Here is a 22,115-nt window from a genome sequence, read left to right on the forward strand (position 1 = left end):
CTACCCCTCATCCCCATCCCCAGAGCCCACACCCCCAGCCAGAGTCCTCACCCCCTCCCAGACCCCAACCTCCAATTTCATGAGCATTCATGGCCCACCATGCAATTTTCATACCCAGATGTGGGCCTCGGCCCAAAAAGTTTGCCCACCCCTGCTGTAAAATGTTCCCATTCTAATTTGACTACATGAGGTGCAAGCGAATGGAAAATCAGACTTACTGTCTGTTAACTAAACAACATGTAAACTAAAAGTGTTCTGCTCTCTAGACTTGTGCTTTTCACCCTGTGGTCCGTGGACCCCTGGGGGTCTGCAGACTACGTTTAAGATTTCCAAAGGGGTCCGCATCTCCATTAGAAATTTGTCAGGGGTCCACACATGGAAAAAAGGTTGCAAACCACTGAGCTAGGGGGGAAGAAACAAACACACACTCTCCTTATCATTTTGCTTTTTCTTTCAAACAGTATCTTTGTAGATATACGCTTTTCCTCCTCTTTATAGCACTTCTGTACTTTATGGAATAAATGATAAATCACAACTAATACTGCCCAGTGAAGTTAGGCACCTCCTAGCTTATGCCTCTTGGCTTAAAGGCTCTCCAGACAAAGTGCGTGTATTGGAAAGCAGCAGCAGTTGGCCAGTTAAGACGGACAAGTGTACCTGCATGCATGCTGTCAGACAGACATGATGGAGGCCTGTCTTTCCTGAGCAGCTGAGCCAATGCACATGTTACGCTTGAGAACCTATATTTAAGGGCTCGTACCCTTACCACGCAAGGGCAGTTAGATTTCTTGGCCTGACCTGACAAGTGATGTTGTTCTTTTCCTTTAAGCGTGGCTGCCATAAGTGTTTGTCTGTACTCCCTGCTGTTACTGCATTCTTCTCCCTCTTACTCTTCTTGTTCTTCCTCCTGACAGGCAGCAGCGTGGAGTTTGATTGGTGTGCTGTCTCCAGCATCCGCACGCTGCGTCAGCTGGGCTACAAGACCGCTGTGGTGAATTGCAACCCAGAGACAGTGAGCACAGATTTTGATGAGTGTGACAGACTGTACTTCGAGGAGCTGTCATTGGAGAGGATCCTGGACATCTACCATCACGAGGTAAAGGAAAAGAAATCTAAGCAGCAACAACAAAAAGCCCCTAAAGCAGACCAAACTTCTCAACATTCATCTCCCTTGCTGATTTGGCTGGGGTGCTTTTAGACCCATTTTGCGCACCGTTGCTGTTCCTAGCAGACTGTGCAATAACGCCAAATAAATATTAAGTGATTTTGCAAAGGTGACATATGATGCAATATTTACAAGCAGATTTAATTTGTTGCACAGTCATTTATTGCCCACATTTTTCTGCTTTTGCAGTTCTGAGCCTTAGTTCCCAAATCTGCAAGCATTTAGGCACATGCTTAACTTGAAGCACGTGGAATGACTCACATGCTTAAAGCTAAAGTGAACTGAAGTGCTTTCAGGTCAGACCTTATAGTGTACTGGTTACATGCTGGATGATTTCCAAAGGTGGGGCTGGCGGGTGGCAGGCAGGCAGGCCGGCCGTGAGGAAGGAGGTAGGGAATGCAAATGACAGTTGTGTGTGCAGTGAGAGTTGGGCCAATAATGTAGTGCAGGGATTCCTAACCGGGGAGTCGCAAACATGTGTCGGGAGGTCGCAACCACCCTGCCCTTCCCATATTACTAAATAGAGGGGAGGGAGTCCATTTTGCAGAAGGGTCATGACTAGATGGGGGAGGGATTTGGCGGGATGGAGGTCTGGAAAAGGTCTCAGTCCCAGTATGGAAAAGCTTGAGAGCCACTGGCATATTGTTTGTATTCCACAGATTTCAGAGTAACAGCCGTGTTAGTCCAATGAAGTGAGCTGTAGCTCACGAAAGCTCATGCTCAAATAAATTGGTTAGTCTCTAAGGTGCCACAAGTCCTCCTTTTCTTTTTGTATTCCACAGATGTGGACTTCATGGTTGAGATTTTCAAATGAGCCTAGGGGAATTATGCACTGAAGCCTTGTTGAAATTTGGTGGGAGTTGGCTGCCTAACTCCCTTAAGCAGCTTTGCAAACCCCAGCCTATGCGATGGCTGTGGTTTATTTTGATATTTTCCGGACTCTCTTTTCAATATGTAACGAGTTGTTTCAACTGTTGTTTTGCAAATGGAAGCAGGTTTCTAAGGATATTATTGTAGCTTGGCCATTTTCTGATGGTACATTAAAAACAAGAAAAAAGCCAATCAGACCTATAATGCTGTTTACTTGTTCTTGGAAGCCATTCTCGAAAATGCAATCAGTGTCCATCTTCAGAATGGCTTTTCCTGGCATGGACAGATCCATTTACCTTCTCGCTCCTTTCTACTTCCTATAAAGTGTTGGTAAAAACACAGACAGTAGTTGAAAAGCACAGATTCTGGATAGACTGTTGCAAATTGTGATTCCGCTCATCAGACTGTCAGCCCAGTTCTGCTCACTTGAAAAGTTTGCATGTGGTTCATCTAAATAAGCATCTAAACTCAGTTGCTTAACCAAAACTGAAGCTCTGAACCTTGAGTGTGGGGAAAATTAGTCTGACAGCCTGTCAGAGAAATAATGCTGATGAAACACAGCACATATTAACAGCAGGATTAAAGAGAAGGTAGAGACGGGTAATGAGGGAGAAAATGCTCATTTAAACACAAATAACTTTGGTAATTAGCAACTAAGGGTAAGAAAATGCACATGAAGAGAATAATGGATTTATATTGAAATCTGGTTTATCTGTAAATTCCCCCCAACAGGATAGTTCTTTGTGGGTCTGAATTTATACTTCTTGGTCCAGATTCTGACCCGGGTTATGCTGACAGGTGCAGTGTCTGTCCCTGCATGGTCTGGGACGTTCTGTGGCACCTGGTGTTGAAGTTGGAGTCTGAACCGAAGTATGAGGTGGGGCTGGATGTATTGTGTAAAACTAAGACTGCTTCACTGCTCTGACTTCATTATTTGGTTGTTACTGTGTTTCCTTCATTATTCGGTTGTTACCATGTTTACTTTGTCCTAATGAAGTGACTGTAATTAAGTGAAAGAGGGATTAATGGATTTTGGGGAGATGTGAGAAGCATTTAAAATGGGGTAGGTAAAGGATTTCCTTATTAGACTTATTTCTTTCATGTGTTGAAGTCAGACCCCTAAGGGCACCTCTATAGCGTGATGCTGAAGTATCCAGCTGGGTAACCCTCATTTGCTCTGTATAATTGTCTCTACATATTTTAAATTGCTTGCTGGTTTAGAGTCTACTGTACAGACTTTAGATTGGGTTCCATGCAGTATCAACATGGGCTGTTTGATGTTTGCTAGGGAGATGTTAAAACCATTCAGGTTATTAGGCAAATGTCGGATTATGTTATTGAACATATCCTAACAGTGATGATGATTGATCCTTCGCTCTTAACTAGTGCTTTTCCTCAGTAGACCTCAACATTCTTCACAAAGGAGGACAGAGTCATTATCCCCATTTTACAGATGGGGAAATTGAGGCACAGAGTGGTGAAGTGCCTTTCCCATCATCTCCCAACAGGGCAGTGACAGATAGTAGAATAGAACTCAGGTCTCCTGTAATGCATAGTTTAACATATACCCCTTGCTACATTATATTATTTTAAAAAGCAATGGGCCAAATGCTTGCAAATGTCCATTAAAGTCAATGCTTGAGGAAAGATTAAATAAAAACGAGGGAGCAATTTTGCAACACTAAACCTAACTGGTCCTGCAAATACTCACCCTCATAGTTAACTTTAAGCACAGGAATAGTCCCATTAACTTCTGCCAGGATCCTGGGCAAAGGTAGGCAGGACTAGTGGCAGAAGCTTGGGAGCCAGGACCTGTAGACAGGGTTCAGAGCCAGTATCAGCATCAAGAGTCAAGCTGAGGGTCAAGCCAGAGTTTGAGTCAGGAGTCAAGCCAAGGGTCAGAGCTGGAGACAGAGTCAGGGATCAGGCTGAGGGTCAATACCAGCTATCAGGGGCCATGTTGGGGCTTTAGGGGTTCATCAGGAGTCAAAATGCAAGTCAGAGCCCAGGTCAGTACTAGGAGCTTGGAAATAGAGAAGCAGGGCAGTTGTGGTAGCTAGCTAGAGGTCTTCATTGTTGCCTGGACACTTCTATGGTCTTCTATTGGATCAAGGAGCCGGATCACTCGGTCAGTCAAGGATCACTCAGTCATATCACAAGAGGGAAAACTTCTCGTGGCATGCAACCTCTGTGGATTGGGGGTCTCATGGAAAGGCCAGGTTACAGCTGCTGCCAGGCAGTAGCGTGGGGAGGTTGGTTGCCTGGTAGCTCTTCAGCCTGGGTTTAAGTCCTGCCAACCCTTATAGTCTTTGGACACAACTCTGAACTCTGCCACACACACTCGTTCTGTTAAACTAAAGGAAGGGGTGAGAGTGAGAGAGCACGGCAGGCCAACACAGAGTGTCAACATTGCAGCCACGGGGCAGTGAAGCTGTGGCAGTGTGCGCCAGCCACGTGACGTCCAGGTGGGCTTGTCCAGGTGCTGGAGTCTGGGTTACCACAGCTTCGCTGCTCCCGTCCCCGAGCAAGCTAGATTAAAGCTAGCTCAGCCATGTCTCCAGGACCGGCAGTCACACCCCACGACTGCCGTGGAGACAGACCCTAACGGTTACCGTTTGGAGCACCGTAATTGACCATGAACGTCTGGGATTTTCTATTGAAAATTTAGATGGCAGACAATGATTTTTTAAAAAAAATTCCTGTTGCCAGATTTATTGGGTTCTTGTTCCCAGCAGAGCTGCTACTTCTTTTTAATACCTGGCTGTTTAAGGATCTCTTCCTATCCTTTATCAAGCTCCCAGGATTATTCCAAAGCAGTTCACAAAACTAAAGGAGGCTCTCTGGTACAATTTTAATGGTCTAAATTTGTTTTCAAGCTCTGTGAAAAAGAAATCCCAACTCTGTTACTAATGGCGTAAAAACAAGGGGGAAATGAAAAGAGAGATTTTATTATAAACGGGATAAAATCTTCATGAAATTATGGAATGACCATGTACCTTTAAAATAAGTACTATCCAAGTTGTTGTTTGGTTCACTTTAGAATTAAAATATCACTGAAGATAAATTGGTATGTGACACAGCCCATTGTCCTTCACGCGTGTTGGTCTGCAGTACAGTGTTGTTCTTAGCTGGTCAGTGCAATATTCTTTTAGTAAGCATAGCCCTTGTACAATACAACCGTGTTCTCAGTGGCTTATCACTGAGGGTTAACTCGCAGCCCATGTGTCTTCTGGGGGTGGAACTCCTATGACCTCTGTTGTCTGCTTGGGCAGCCCATCTTCTCCAGCGCTCCTGGGGTTGGAGTCCAAGATACCATTCCCAATATCTGGCAGTGCAATGTTGTGTTTTTATAGATGAGATGTATATGCCAGTCCACTAGCCGCAAATGGAGATACGCTGAGTGAGAGCATATCTACATGAGCACTTAGGCAAGGCAAGCTGTCGTGTAAATCTACTGTGCTCCAGCACGCCACGCACTAAGTGTGCGTATGGACCCCGCTGATGCCCACTACCTCAGTGCGCACCAGGAAACTTTTAGTGCGCATCAGCAGAGTCCCCACGGACACCTAGCACGCGGCATGCTGAAGTGCTGTAGATTTATAGCCCAGCTTGCTGCATAGTACGTGCTGGTGTAGGCATGGCCTGAGGCTGTTATACAGAGAGACAGAAAAGAAGCAAAAGCGAGAATGTTTGATGGAAGGCTGGATGTTTAAACAAATTTAGGATTAATGAACATGTGTTTTGATCATGCAATGTAAGCATGGTTTGGCTGGGCGATGAAAATGGGAAATATCGATCCAGTGCCATAGGGTGATGGTAAGGAACTCCTGGGAAGCTGGAGGTGCTCTCTTTTGGATGAGACATGTAACCAAGGGCCTTATCACTGCTGGACATTACACATCCGTGGGACTTTTCATAAGCGTGGGGGTGATCAGCTCCAGTGGCTTGGCGAAACCTCAGGTTAGATAATTACATCCTTTCAACCTAACTCTCCTTGAGCTGGGTTTCGCTCCGTCTTAAATTTGCGTGTATTGGTTTCAAAAGCCTTTGATCCCAGAAATGGCTGCATGTCAGAAATGGATGACATGATCTCTGTATATAGTTTGTATATTTCTGCACGCGCATTGTAAAAAGCTCTCCTGCCCTTTGAGTTGAAAGGTGCTGTGTAAAGGTGCTATATAATGAATCTATATTAGAGGAGGAAATAACCACATTGCAATTAAACAAATATAAGCAGGGTTTGTATTATTAAAATTCCCCTGGCATTTTATTGCCTATTTGTTTTCAGAGTCCCTTCCACACTGGGCATACAAGGCTTCAATCCTCTTTTCCCTTAAATCCCTCATTAAAACGTAACTCTTCAGCAAAGCCCGTCAGCGCTCACTCATGTCAGTAAAAATCCACTCGCCAATTAAAACAGATTTGATACTCTCAAAGACAGAGCCAACCTCCGGATCATCCTATGTCTTGTGTGTTTGATTGGTTCTCTCTGTCTGATAGAGGGGGGGTCAGATATTGCAAAATAGTGTTTGCAAATGCTCACTTGATTCTAAACACTTGTGAATTCAGCCATATTTTGGGCCTGAGTCTCCTTAGTGCTGAGCCTCTTTACAAAACTCTGGCAGTGTAAACAGCTTTAAGTTAGGCCTACATTCACTAATAATTTGTGAATGGGGGGGAAAAGGCTAAATTTATCCGAATAATTGACTCACATCAGATCATTTGATTGATTCCACTGTCTAGTTAGATAGAATGTATTATCATTTGTGTTGTCAAGCAATGAGTATGCTGCTAGCACTTATAAGAGAGGCTAGATCCCTGCTGCTCAACCTGCGGCCAGCGGCCACTTGCGGCCCAGTCCTCACCCAGCTGCGGCCCAGTCCTCACCCAGCTGCGGCCCAGTCCGCACCCAGCTGCGGCCCAGTCCTCACCCAGCTGCGGCCCAGTCCGCACCCAGCTGCGGCCCATGTGACATCCTCAGGGTCATAACTAGGGCGGGGCGGAAGGGGCACCTGTCTCAGATGCAGAGCTGGTGAGTAGGTGTGCGCTAAAATGGGGCGGTGCATGATCGGGCCCAGCGGCATCAGCCTCCACAGCAGGATCCGGCCCAGCAGCATCGGCAGGAGGCCAGGGTGCTCAGTGCCCTCCCACCCTGCAAGATCGCGGACCCTGTGCCCCCGGCTTGAGCAGGCTCCACGGCACTAGGACCGCAGCAGCTATGTGCAGCTGCGGTAGAAGAGCAGCGGGCGTGGGGGGGATATGGAGAGGGGGTAGGGCCGTGACGGGCCCGGGGAGAGGGGTTCAGGGGCCTTCACCTCGACTCCTGCGTGACGTTCTGGTCTCCCCATCTCAGAAAAGATATCTCAGAAGTGGAAAAGATACAGAGAAAGGTAACAAAAATCATTAGGGGTACAAAACAGCTTCCATATGGGGAGAGGGTAAATAGACTGGGGCTGTTCAGCATAGAAAAGAGACAACGAAGGGGGGTGTGAGAGAGCTCTATAAAATCGTGAACGATGTGGAGGAAAGTGAATAGAGAAGTGTGATTGACTCGTTCACATAACATAAGAACTAGGGGTCACCCAATGGAAGTAATAGGCAGCAGGTTTAAAACACACATAAGGAAGTATTTCTTCACACAACACACAGTGAACCTGTGGAACTCTTTGCCTTGACCTGCTAACACATCTGAAAGCCACGAACCACCTTGTCTTCACTAGGATTTGAACTCATGTTAGCAAGAGGCACTCTGAATCGTAGTTTGCTTCCTGGGGTGCTCCTGGATCAGCCAGGATATGCACAGCCCCTTGCGCAGGCAGATTGTAATGTAACCTCTTAATGCACTTTAAATATCAACAGCAGGTGACAAATGGTTAAATGGCTTTATCTCTGACCACCCTATCCCTCTCTCTGCCCTCAGGAATGTGCTGGCTGCATTATCTCTGTCGGAGGGCAAATCCCCAATAACCTGGCAGTGCCATTGTACAAGAACGGAGTTAAGATCATGGGCACTAACCCTATGCAGATTGACCGAGCAGAAGACCGCTCCGTATTCTCAGCTGTTCTGGATGAGCTGAATGTGGCTCAGGCACCCTGGAAGGCTGTTAGCACTTTGGTACGTTGGGGCGGAGAGAATGCAAGGGACGGGTTTTTTAGGACTTTCTCCTTGAGTGGCATCGCTTACAGGTTACTTTCGAGTGCTTTAGCAGTCATTGCATCTGGGTTCAGTAAGCACCATACCGCCAGGATTTGTGAACTGCTTCACTCCCACTTTCTGTTGTGCAGTTAGATGAATTCTTATACTGCAGCCCTGGTCTTCTGGTCTGGCCAAGCAGTGCCCCGTGGAAGATGGGAGGATGTTGTTGGAGATGAGAGGGGAAGGTGACTTTAAACCACCGTTATATGTCCCTGATCCTGAGGCCCTGGCATGAATTAGAGCAACCACAGGGCTGCTCTGACTTACCCTGAGCTGTCTATGCCCCCTCCAAAATGTTGTTATAGTGACTGAGGATTGCCAGAGAGTAGGGACTTCTCAACAATGCCCCTTTTCCCTGGACAAACTCTCTTCACTGAGAGCTGGAGGGGTGACATAGCAGATGCTATGGCAGCTCCAAAGCATTTAAGGATTGCTGCATCGCTGGAGCAACATGAAGAATCCAAAGCAGAGCAGAGGATCCAGCCCTGTAGTTTATCTGGATGGCTTCTTCACAGCCTACGGTGGGATGCAATCAGATTTTCTCACAATTGTGTATCTGAGTTAGATTGGGAAGATCTGAAGAAGCAGAACCAAAGAACAGCAATTCAGTGCAGGCTGTAGACTCATATCTGAGTTTTTACTGTTTGCCATTGCAGGTATTTTTCTTTTTTTTTTTTTTAATATTCACAGTATGTTTTTTTCCCCTCCAACCCTTTAGAAAGATGCTGTTGAATTTGCAAACTCCGTGGGCTACCCATGTTTGCTGAGACCGTCTTATGTTTTGAGGTAAAGCTTGTCTGACAGTGCAAATCAAATTGCATGTGCTATCCGCAGATCCTCTTTGAGAAAGGTGAGAGGTAGGCTACCATTCCAGGAGACAGACAGAAACCACTGTGCTGAGAGCAGACATCATAGAGCTTTTAGGCTTAACAAATAGATCACCTGCTAGGACGACAAAAGGATCCAAAAAACCACTAAACCCTTTGGGCACGGATCAGAGGCAGGACACAGTCCTAATAACAGCTGTTTGCTTTAATACTTTTCTTTATGCCTGGGGGCCAAAAGCAAGAGTCATCTGTGATATTCCATCTGATATTCCTATGGATCCTTTGGAGCAGTCTGTGGGGTCTATCTGTATGGTGGAGGAAAAAGTGGCTTGGCATCTGGAAAAGGGGAAGGGAACACGTATCCTGCCAGAAATGACAGCCTCTCGTTGTATATACTATCAGCACCTCTTGCTTGCATAAGCTCATTTGTGCATGGTCATGTTTTATGTCCCTTGGTGGCGGCTTGTCTCTAAATAGATATTTTACAAAACCAAGTGTTTCCAAGAGCAAAACTTTGAAACAAGTTGCGTCAGCGCACATAGAAGTTCTGAGTGACCACTCTTTGGAGATGAATGCTGAAAGGAGCTTCTTCACTCCCGAGTGGATAGAAAAAGAGAAGTAGTTTGCTGGGCACGGTTTGCAAGTCTGAATGGAATGGGAGATGGACTCCTTTTCGTAATAAAAAGAGATAAATATCAAGATGAAGGGGCACAATATTCACTTTGAATGGAACAAAAAATCCTTTCTATTAAAAAAAATGAGATTTCATGTATGCTTATAGAAGTGTCCTTTAGAATTTAATACAGGATGATCTTTGTAGAGAACTTACACCATTCTAGCTGTGGCTGGGATAGAATTCTCTGGTAACTTCTGTAGAATGGTTAAATCCTACAGAAAGGATGTCATTCTCTGTTAAATTCTCTAGGGTTTTGAGTACATTCTATATATCCTATTTGTTTCATCCCTATCAAATTCAGTAGAACTTTCCCCTTAGCGTAGTTGCTGATATAACCCTTTTTGGAGTAAATTTACATTTTAGACAAACTTAGGTCGGGTGGGGTGCATACGCACGCATGTATCTTTGTGTGTGTGTGTGTGTGTATGTGTGTGCAAGCAGTATACACGCACACGCAACTCGTCTGAGTAGAATGGGTAAACATGGAAAAATTCAATATAGAAAAAATCTACTGGCACCTATCGTTGTTCTCTTGGTTATATTCCTCAGTTGCTCGATTTAAATACAATCAAGGTCCTTAAGATTTGCCAATTGACTTGGAAAACAAAATATTTAACCTTTAGATTACTTCAGTATTTGCCTTATACACAGTGGGCCAGATCCTCAACTGGTGTGCATCAGAGTAACTCCATTGAAATCCGTGAATCTACCCCAGTTACAGCAGCTGAGGATCTAACCCAGTAAGAATAGGAGAAAACAAGACAGTACTGCCGATATTGAGGCATTTTATCTATTTCTCTTAGGTAAAACTCACAGACTTTTAAGAGCCAGCATTGCAACTCAAATGATAAGGATTTTTTACAAAATAGCCTTAAAACTCAATAAATTTATGGAGGAGATGGTATGATGGGATAACATGGTTTTGGTAATTAAATATTCAGGGTAAATAGGCTCAATGGCCTGTGATGGGATATCAGATGGGGTGGGATCTGAGTTACCCAGGAAAGAATTTTCTGTAGTATCTGGCTGGTGAATCTTAGCCATACGCTCAGGATTTAGCTGATCGCAATATTTGGGGTCGGGAAGGAATTTTCCTCCAGGGCAGATTGGAAGAGGCCCTGGAGGTTTTTCGCCTTCCTCTGTAGCATGGGGCACAGGTCACTTGCTGGAGGATTCTCTGCTCCTTGAAGTCTTTAAACCATGATTTGAGGACTTCAATAGCTCAGACATAGGTGAGAGGTTTTTTGCAGGAGTGGGTGGGTGAAATTCTGTGGCCTGTGTTGTGCAGGAGGTCAGACTAGATGATCATAATGGTCCCTTCTGACCTTAGTATCTATGAATATAAAACGCCTCTTCCCCAAACTTCCTTGAGGATTATATACTAAAGTGAAGGGGAGGCTGAGAATTACTGGGCATGCAACATAGAAAAACCCCAAGCATAACAACTTTACAGTTCTTTAAAGTTTAAGCAATTGTTTGCAAGAGAGGAAAATAACTTCCCCTTTCTTCCAGTCCCCCGTCCCTGATACTATGGATGGTGAGATTTCAAAGAAAAGGTTTGTCAGATAAGGTATTCATGCCCTGATAAGCATTCGGGGGAAAGACCCAATGAAACAATTCTCAGCAAAGCACAACACATTTTTGGTGCTCTCCTGCTGTCATAAACATCACCATCCTATGCAATTCTGGCTCCATGTGACATTGTGGCAGGCAATCGGTTTAGAAGTATCCCTTTTGATAGTGAACTCATAGCTAACATGCACACATGGAAAAAGATCAGAAGCTAGTGGTGAGCTGAGGTGAGAGAGGCTTGGTCCTGAATGGCAAGCAGTTGCTGAATAGGCATCTCCTAGAACATAAAAAGAGTTTTGCAAACCCTTTAAAACATTGTATCAGAAAGGGGATCTTTGGGGAGGGTTATGCTATACAACCACACTTCTTTTTTGATTCTTCACTCAAGCACTGGTTTTCTTCCAGTGTTTTCTTGAAGTCACTCGGCTTGTTGGGTAAGTACAATAGAGATTTGCTTTGGAGACCAACTCCTCCTTTCAGCCAGCCAAAAAGGGGAGCAAGTGGTTTGAGTCAGGGCTATGCTTGGATAGTCTGTAAGAGTCAGGTATTCTGAGAGCGAGCACGCTGATGTCTAGCTTGCTTGGCTGCTTTGAAACACAAAGGAAGCTGACCTGTTCCGTTTTATTTGATCTCCTTTCTCTCAGCGGGTCTGCAATGAACGTGGTATTCACAGAAGAAGAGATGAAGAAGTTTTTAGCAGAAGCCACCAGAGTCTCCCAGGTATCAGCCTTTGCCCTATCTGTGCCTTTACATCTCTTTTCATTCATTATGCTCATTTCATTTGTACTTCCTTCTTCCCTGTCTCTTTCCATGAAACCTCTTCCCAGCTGTTTGCTTTCTCCTTTGCGGATGAGACAATTTAAACATAGTTGATGGCACTTGCCCCTTCGCTCTCTTCCCTAAGGGGCAAATTCTGATCATCCATAGACTGAATAGTAACTTACTTTGCCAGCAGCCTCACTGATGTCCATGAGGCCGCCCGTGAAATATGGTGCTACTCCACGTGAATAGGGATCTGGCCCTTATGGAGGCTGGGCACCAAGGTCAAGTGCAAAAAGCCATTTATGGTTGTTGCATAAGTAGCCATTATTTAGAGGCTTGCCTTTGTTATATGCTGAGCATAATATATTGGGGCTGGTACCTCTCCGGCTATCCCATCCAAGGTAGCTATTAGTGAGAGATCTTATCTTTTTCTTTTAAATATCTAAATCCTGTCACTTGGCGTCTGTGCACAACTTGGATTTTAAACTGACATCTCATCTACTATTGATTTTTTTTTTCACTCCATTCGTTGAAATGCATAAAACTTTGTAAAGTTTCATGGTGACATTTAACATCCTCCCATCTCATGTTGTGTATTCTTTTCTTGTGGCACAAGGCAAGTGCTGCTCTCTGCTTAATATATTTATCCTTTGGGATCATCGATCCATGTAGCTTACAATGCAGAAGATGAAAGCTGTTTTTTCCTTTTAAATGCTTTCAAAAATTAGTTTGGGGTAATTATTTTTTAATACAGGGAAGAGTTTGATCTCATGTTTATGAAATTTAGAGGGAGCAGAAAAGTGAAATGGGCATTATTTCCAAGAGGAATGAGCAGCATACAGCAGGATCTAGCAAACAAAATCCAAGAACTCTGCTTGTTCTGCTCAATTATTTGTTCTGTTGAGTTTCTGCATGCCTGATGTCAGCGTTAATATACAATAGATATTTGGGAGGTTGAGTAAGGGGAAGGATAGGAACATTAAACAACTGTGAAGTATCCAAAGTTCATCACTGTATTTAACAGTCTCTAGGTTTGGTCCTGACTCTTCCTATGTCACTATGAGTTATTTCCTCTTTCATGTGTGGCCTCTGATCTGAGCAAACCTGCCATGCAATAAACACTTACATCACAAATAGCTGGGGGTAAAAAAAAAATCTGGCAGTAACTCTTCAGTGACGCAGGATTCTGGCACAGACAAAGCTCATGAAGGTTTGACAAAGTTAGATATTTTTAAGAGTGATGGGGGTTAGGCCTCCAGCAAGGTGAGATGAGTAAAGTTATAAGACATTGCTGGAGTTAATACCTTTAAAGAAGAAGAGAAGTCAATACAATAATATATAAGAATACATAGTACATTTTCATCTGTAGATCTTAAATCACCTTACAAAGCAGGGTGAATATGACTAGCTCCTTTAGACAAACAAGAAATTAAGGGCCAGCTATTCTGAAGAGCTAAGGGCCAGCACCCACAGCTGGAGACAGATTTTCAACATACCAAGCACCTTTGAGAATGGAGCTGAAAGCCCAGCTTTTTAAAGGTATTTAGACATTTGCTGTGCTGAGCTTTGTAATACCTAACTTATTTAGGAGCCAAAATCTCATTTTCAAAAGAGAAGATTTAGGGAATTAGGAGCCACAATTTCATTGGCGATCAATGGGGCTCTGACACTTTGCACCCACAGAGGACCTGCTCCTTAGTACACAGAGATTCTTCTGGGAGCTGGGGCTGAAGAATCTTGGCAGTACTTATTGTATTATATTCATGGGGACAAGAGTGGGGGTTCTTATGCAGTCCCCTGTGGTTGTGATTGAGAGGTGTCCCTGTGCAAATGGTACAGTGGTTGTCACTGCTATTTGGGCTATTGTGATGTATCTCCAGTGTTTGAGCCCTGTGGCCCTCATCCTGCAAAGACTTAGGCTATCCCTACACTGGAAACTTTGAGTGGTATAATAACATCCCTGAGGGTCTTATTTCATCTGCACTAGAAGGGTTTGTTTGTTTAGCTAGACCAGCAAAGCCTTTCTGGCATAGACAAGGACGCGCATGATTAACTTCACACATTGGGAGTTGTCCTGTTATAGTCAGTGGGACTGCTTAACATTAAGTTAAGCATGTGCATACGTTTTTGCAGGCTAGGATTTTTGTATGGGTTATGTGGCTTTTTTTTTTTTTAACCAACTCACACTATCCAACGAAGCCTTTCCAAAGAGGTACAGGGCCAGCCAGCATCACAGCTTGTTCTGATGTTTATCCACATCACTTTCCGTGCGGTTTTTACTTCTTGCATCAGTTTTTCCATAGAAGAGCCTCAAACGGGCACTTCGTGTATCAGTAAAGTTCTACGAGTAAATTTCCATCCTCCTCAGAAGCAGTGAGGGGAACTGGAATAAAGTAGGGTCCTGGGCACACTTGGAAGTGCTGATGACAAATTACATCAAGACCAAAAGCCACGCGATACAATCTTCTAAATTTATGAAGCACTGTAGCTGGTGGCATTGTCCTTTCCTGGGAATTTACTTTCGCTCCAATAAATATAAGGGATTGCATTTTGTAACGTTTGGACCTGCTATATTTTTTTCCCCAGAGGAGCCTTTTGCGCATCCACAGGATCTCATTTATTGCATTTTATTCTCTAATAAATAACAGGCAGTTAATAGTGGGTGGGACAGGTAAAATGTTGAGACGTAAATGTGGCCCAAATGATCTGCTGCAGCTGGGGCTGGAAAGAGCCAGGGTTAGGGAGGAACAGGGGAGGTGCCATTATCAGTCAAAGCCAACAGTGCAAATTACGCTTAAAAAGTGATCAGCCGTCAGTGTGTACAGCATAGGTGTGTGGTGCTCTTCTTTAGCTATTCTGCTCTGTTCTGTTACCACATCCCTGTCCTGTTTATATGCAAAGCCATTCGGCTGGGCTGTCACCTTTACGTGGATTGTTGTTATTATTATTTACACTCTACAATAACACCAGAGACTCTCATCAGGATTGGGGCTCCATTAGGAGACATGGTATACAGGCAGCTAGAAAGACTTCTGTTAGTTTATTTTAGGTGTGTATCTAAGCCCTTCCCAGCCTAAGAGGGGTATTTATCCTCTGAACACCCCTGGGAGGTAGAGCTGGGCTATTATCCCCATTTCACAGATGGAGAACTAAGTGGCTTGCCCAAGGTCACACAGGAAGTCTGTAGCAGAGCAGGGACTTTTGAAGCTACTCCTCCCAAGACCGAGGCTAGTATTCTAACCACTGGACTGTACTCCCTCTCTGTCCTGCATGCTCCATGCCCCAAACTGCTGATGGCAAACTAAGGGTGGTAAAACAAAAAGAGGAAATGGGAGATGGAGAATGAGGGTATCACTGACAGCAGCACATAATTATGCAGACCAGCTGCATGCATCACTTGATGGTTCTGTGTGATTTTATTTTCAATCATAAGATATGGTTAAACACGGAACTAGAATAGATACCAGTATTTCCCACTGCCCATGTACCAAGCCATGAAGAGTTAGCAATTTGCCATGTTCGTTACAGTAAAATTCAGGTGGGATTTGACAGGGGGCAGGTTAGATTATGGACTGATCCAGGGAGGGGATGGTACGTGTAGCAGGTGGCATGGAAGAAAGTTGCAGAGAGGCTTGTGGAAGAAATGGGAGGTACAGTGTGGGAGGAATGGAGCTGTGGAATTGAACCAGTCGGATGAAAGAATGGCTAGGTAAGGAGGGAAAGAGTCCTTAAAAGTAAGGACAAGACACTTGAATTCAATTTGTTAGAGAAGGGGGAGCCGGTGAAGGGATGCAGGGAGGGGAATGACATGGTGAAGTGACAGGCAGGGGAGGTAATCTTAGCAGCTCAGTTTTGAATGGACATGAGAGGGGCGATGTGTGGGTACTGAGGAGCCCTGGGAGAAGTTACAGTGGTCCAGAGTAGAGGTGGTGGCAGCCTAGATAATAGTGTTGCTGCGTGGACTGTGAGGAAAAATGAGATCTTGGCAATGCTATGGCGCAAGAAGCAGCTTGGATGTGCGGGCAAGAGAAATGGCAGAGTCAAAGATGACACCCATGTTATTGTGTGGGAGTGACATGGTGGCATCCGCAGCGGGACCCGGGCTTTGTGCGTGTGAGGAGACAGGGAGACAGAGATAGGGAGCGGTGGAAGCGGGTGAGCTGTCTCATATGGAGCAGGTGAGCCAGAGGGTGCAGGAGGCCAGGAAGAAGAAGAAAGTGACTGATACAGGTGAGGGGATGTGGTGAGAGCCATGGATGAGTAATGGCGGCTCATCAATGGGGAAACCTGGGAGTTAGGCAGTGCAGTGGATTCACTTATGGGGTGGGAATTAATTGAAATATGTAACATGACTGAGTGAGCAAACAATCAGTAGTGCAAAGTCCTCAGTTGTGCAGATAACCAGTTATCCTATGGACCAGTAACCCAAACCAGGAGGAGGTTATGGCTGTCTCAGAGGAGGAAGGTTAATCTTGTAGTTAAGATACAGGTTTGGATGTCAAGACCCTGGGGGTGAAATCCTGGGTGCACTGGATGGGAGTGTTGCCAATAACTTCATTGGGTCAGGATTTCGTCCCTGGGCTGTATTTCTCTTTCTGCCACACACTTCCTCTGTCACTGTGGTGAGTCACACATGGCCCAATCCTTCAAAGGGCTCTGCACCTCTTGTGCAGCACTTTTCAAGAGACATTCAGCCTGTGCAAGGCTTGATTCTTCATCTCTCTGGGCCTCAGTTTATTTGCCTCTGAAATGAGGATATTAGTACTTCCCTCATGGTGTGGTGCACCAAAATGTTTCCAATGGCCAAAGGCAGATCACTCCCTCAGTACCAAAAATGCTTCCACATAAAAGTTTTATTTTCTGTCTTGTCCTGGTGACAGGAGCACCCAGTTGTACTCACGAAATTCATCGAGGGAGCCCGAGAGGTGGAAATGGATGCTGTCGCCAAGGCTGGAAAAGTAAGAATTTTGTTTTTTCCTTATATTTAATTTCTCCTATTTTTTGTTTTATTTAATTATGTTTTTACCCAGAGGCATGCAAAGTGTGAGCCACCTGGGTTTGATTAAAGTCTTGGTAGAAGATGTGGTTTTTGTGCAACGGTGCATAGATATGCTTTGTAGCTGAGCTGAATAGGGATGAACTGAAAACATATGCAGTCTCCTGAGATTTTCTTGCTCTTCTGCCTCGTGAAGATGGCTACCATTGGTAGTTCTTCAGTCTGCAGTTTCTGTTTTAAGATTTGCCTTTCTTCCTTTTCTCTGTGCCTTTAGACTTCCTCGTACGGTGAAAGAGTGAGAGTGAATATATCCAGCATTAGATGACACACATTTCCTAATCAAGGCCTTTGCTTTTCTCTTCATGCTTCTTTAGCATTTCCCTCTGTCTGGCACTCAGTATTCAAAAGCGACAGTGCTTCTCGCAAGGCCTTATCCAGTGTCCGCTGGAGTCAATGAAAGAACTTCTTTTGGGCTTTAGATTGGGACCTAAAACAGGAACATAGGATTCACAGTGACAGATCAGATCATTGGTCCATTAAGTCCATTATGCTCCCTCCAGCAATGATCAATACATGCTGCTTCAGAAGGAAGTGAAACAAATCCACAACACAGCCACCCCTTTGTAGAAATGATGCACACGGGAGGGAATTGCCTCCTCCGGACCACACAGACAACCGGGTGATATCCTGAAGCTGGAGATTTGCTTTTCCTTAACGTTACTGCTGCTTGTGGTGCTACAGTACAGAAGTTAGTAATGGCCATAATTTCATTCCCTAGTCCTTTTTGATGTCCAGCATCACTGATTACTCCTGCTAAATTAGCTTTCAGTGCCTGGAGAAATCTATTTTTGTTTTGATTCCCCACCTGTTTTAATCTCTCTCTATGGGCCTGTGCAGGACTCTTCTTTGTAGTGGACCTGGAGGTGAGTATGTAGCTGGGCATGTCAGACTGGATGATCAATGACTCTTTTTCTTTGCAAAGGTCGTCTCACATGCGATCTCTGAGCACGTGGAAGATGCGGGAGTTCACTCTGGAGATGCCACCTTGATGTTGCCCACACAGACTATTAGCCAAGGAGCCTTGGAGAAGGTGAGTGTTTCACTAACATTGAATAGGCAGATCAGAAAGTAAAGACCCAGAATCACATTTCCTCTTCCACAGAAGATGCCTATATATTCAGGAGCATTTAAGCAAGTAGTGGTATTTAAATTACAAAAATTTCCAGAAACTTGCTCCTCACAATGGTCCATAATATGGAACTGAGGTATATAAACCCCTTTATTAAACTTGTGGGACATTGTGTATTTGGCTAGGACATGAGATGGTGGCTCCTTTTCCAGTTTATTCCAGTGTACTATTGGTATAGATACTGTTGATCTGTGATGACACAAGTATATTGCTGAATGGCTTTTGGGAAAACCTCAGGGCAAAGCACTTCTTTCAAACTGTAAAATATGCACTTAGCTGAAACCCAGTATAACGTGGTCCAGTTATCTTCAGTTGATAAAAAACGTGAACTGCCCCTTCCTGCACTGTAGGGTGTAATGTTTAGGGAGTCACCATTCAACATGTAAAGGTTAAATGTGGGAGACTCCATTTTCATTCCCATCACCTGGAGTGGACATTCTGGCTCTGGATTCCTCAGGCAAATAGGACAGAAATAGTCTCCAAAAGATGCTACTGGTTGTGAGGATGAGAGAATAGGGTTGAGTAATGAGAGAACTCAAAGGGTGAGGAAAGCCACGTTTGAGCGGATCTGTTTGTAATAAATAACATTATGCTGCCTGTTTTTTGTAGGTGAAAATTATCACCAAGAAGATTGCACGTGCCTTTTCCATCTCTGGCCCATTCAATGTTCAGTTCCTGGTCAGAGGAAATGATGTCTTGGTAAGAATTCCCACCGCAGTTTAGGAGGAGAATATTCAAAGCAGTTTCAGTTTGTGTCCCTCCAGTGCTCCCTTTGTCTGTGCTTGCCCCAAAGCAGAGGGGCTAAGACAATTGCAGCAGCATGCTGTAGCGCATAGGGTGGGGCTGCGCGCATAATACCGGCCTCGTTTGACAGCGTACGGATCTCTGTGCCATTGACATGTCATTCGCTGCTTTGTAAAGCGCTCTGGTCCAGTGTGAGAAAGGAGCTCCATCTGCCTTCACGATGTTGTAATCTGCGGGTGAAGCAAGCTCTGTGAAATTGCTGTCTGTCAGCAAATGTTAGTGTGAGACTGTGCTCAAATCCCACCCAAAAGGGTCATTTCCAAATGTGATTTACAGGAAAGTGACACATGCCTCATCTTATTAACTGAGCACAATCTTGACATTATCCTACACCCGCTGATCTTTCGGTAGTCCGGCTCTTTCTGGGCAGCATGCTAAAAAGCTAGAAGGACAGTATGGGTGGACGTGAAAAGGACAAAACATGTTTGTGGGCCCCTAAAAGGTTATCTTTAAAGAGTGTGGTATTACTACCTATTAATAACAGATGTATTGCCAATGTCTGACCTTTCATGACCATCATTAATGGGTGCTTTGCTTGCTGTCAGTAATGGGGAAAGTCAAAGTGAGTACTGGCCATGTGTGAAAGGGAGAGGTTTGTGACGGGAAGGGCAGCTGGGAGCTGTGGCGTAGCATGGGAGATTTTACCAGATTAGAGTGTTGTTGGTCTGTACAAGATCTGGTTGAACTACTAGTTGGAGAGTGGATCTTCCCAGCCCTGTCTGCCTTTGTTCTCTTTCCTCTTCCCTTGTGATCTCCTTCTCTTTTCCACCCATCTTTCCTCTTCCTTTCTTGCTGTCTCTCACATAACCTGATTCCTCCTCTACCCTCAAACCCCACGTGAGATTCTGTGATGGGCACTGCCCATCTTTGTTCCTAGCTTTTATCACTAAACAAACTCCAGCTACGGGCCCAGACATCCATGTTCCCAGCTGCTTACCTGAACACACCTTCACTCACAACAGAAGCAGTGCGTGACCATAGAAAGAGCACATATCAAGTGGGCTCCCAACACTCAGAATCTTTGACCACAATTCCCATGCCTGCATGTGCCTCTTATATGGGAATCTGGAGAGATTTCTCTCCAGCCACTGTGAGTGCTACCCCAGCAACAACCGTGACTAGCTTCCAGAAACCTCCAGAGTATGTTTACACTTGTGAATTAGCATTCCAAGGAGGGGCTTTATCTCTTTGCTAAACAAATCTGTGGCACTGAAGTATCTACTCTGTACCTCCTCAGGTGATAGAGTGTAACCTGCGGGCTTCACGCTCCTTCCCCTTTGTGTCCAAGACTATTGGTGTGGACTTCATTGATGTGGCCACAAAGGTGATGATTGGAGAAAAGATCGATGAGTCATCCCTGCCTACACTGGAACGGCCCATTATCCCATCTGAATATGTTGGGATTAAGGTATGGCTTTAAAATACAATGAGATGAAGGAAGCAGCAGAGAAATTGCACTGTCTCCTGTTAATAGGGTCGGCATTAGGAGTCCATCCCTTCACTACCTTTAAATGAATAGGGAACAATCCTGCCTGGGAAAGGAGATGGACTGGGTAGTGCAATAGATCTTTTCAATCTTTTATTACAACAATGGTGGTGGGTGGGAATTTTACAGTATAAGAAGAATCAAAGAAAATGTTATCCATTGACACAATGGTCATAGACATTTGTGAGGTTTGAATGTCATGAGCCATCTTTCAAATTAACTTCAACTTGGGCTCTAAATGTGAATATCCAAAACTGTACAGCCCAAGTTCAAACCTCTTGCTAGCGCTGTCTGAGGAGCGTGCACAAATCTGAGTTTTCAGTGTCCCAAAATTGCATGCCCAAGGATTTAGGTTTGGAGTTTTGTGTGTTTTTTAAAAAAAAGGGTTCAGGGGGCATCTCCTTTTGAAAATATGACTAGTACATTATGGGTGAAACCCTGGCCTTATTGAAGTCAATGGCAAAACTCTCCTTGACTTAAATGGGGCCAACATTTCACCCTATTTAAGTCTATACCTGTACACTTACGTAAATGATAGGTACTCTAGACATTTTGAGCACACATCAAGAAATAAAGTTCTGTATTCAGGCCAATGTTTCAAGTAAAATGTGGAAGAGAAGTGCAGACAATCTGCTGGATGTATAAGTAGAAATGTGTTTAAATAGAATTTTTTCAAAGTTCAGAATTTTCAGAACTGTTAGCAAGACTTTGCATTTATTGAGAGTATATCTTGTATATGGGAGTGAATACACTTACAGGGAATGAATGCGACTTCCCTCTACCAATCTAATGTCCAAAACAAACTGTGCTATCCTACTAGACTATAACGGAGGTTGATGGCTGACTTAGATAAGGCAAGTAGCCACCTAACTACCATATCATGAAGAATTTTGTTTTATACCTGTGGTCAAGTTTTCTGAAATTAATGATTTGGGGTTTTAATAGTTTATCCCATGGATCCTGCAGTCTTGTTAGCTAAATGGTCCAGAGTTACATCTCTTTCAGGAGCTCTCCCAGATTTGGTCCTGGAGATTTCACTGGGAAGCTCTTGCATTGCTGATGTGCTGTGTTTATTTGGTATTGTTAAATTTAAAGACTTGCTAATAGGTTGGAAACATTTTGAACTTTGAAAAATATTCTATAGAGACTCAATCGTCATTATACACATCTGTATTTTCCGTACCCCTCTTCCACATTTTTATTTCTAGGAACATTTGCATGAAAATGGATTTTGTTTCTTAAAAGCTCTGAAAAAAGCCTGTCAAAATGTCACCTTCTTTCTCAATAGATCTGCTCCCTGATGTAGTCAGAGTCATAGCTTCTTGATTTGGGTGGCCGACATATATTTTTGCTGTGTTTCACTGCGGAGCCAGCACAGCTATAAGAGCAACAAGGATTCAGCAGCCCAGGAAGCTAGCTGGCAGGGGAGTTGAGCTGTCCAGAGTTCTGCCTTCCAGGGAGCCAGCTGCTTGGGCTGCCCAACGCTCTGGACAGGTGGCTCTTTGGGCTGCCCAACATCTGGAACTGGCTGCTCAGGTTGGACACCCAGGCAGGCTGCTGTGAAGCCAGGGA

At 44.4% G+C, this 22,115-nt stretch overlaps 1 protein-coding gene across 1 annotated transcript in view; it reads left to right on the forward strand.

The window, feature by feature from the left end:
- Positions 1–22,115, forward strand: part of CPS1 (carbamoyl-phosphate synthase 1) — a 125,189-nt gene that overhangs the window by 85,458 nt on the left and 17,616 nt on the right. The window contains exons 25-32 of the mRNA XM_073304767.2: positions 915–1,096; positions 7,956–8,150; positions 8,950–9,017; positions 11,951–12,026; positions 16,949–17,026; positions 18,047–18,154; positions 18,863–18,952; positions 20,295–20,465. Coding sequence (XP_073160868.1) covers positions 915–1,096; positions 7,956–8,150; positions 8,950–9,017; positions 11,951–12,026; positions 16,949–17,026; positions 18,047–18,154; positions 18,863–18,952; positions 20,295–20,465 — 968 coding nt within the window. The remainder of the gene's footprint in view (positions 1–914; positions 1,097–7,955; positions 8,151–8,949; positions 9,018–11,950; positions 12,027–16,948; positions 17,027–18,046; positions 18,155–18,862; positions 18,953–20,294; positions 20,466–22,115) is intronic.

Source organism: Lepidochelys kempii, chromosome 11, assembly GCF_965140285.1.
Source record: "Lepidochelys kempii isolate rLepKem1 chromosome 11, rLepKem1.hap1, whole genome shotgun sequence".
NCBI lineage: Eukaryota > Metazoa > Chordata > Testudines > Cheloniidae > Lepidochelys > Lepidochelys kempii.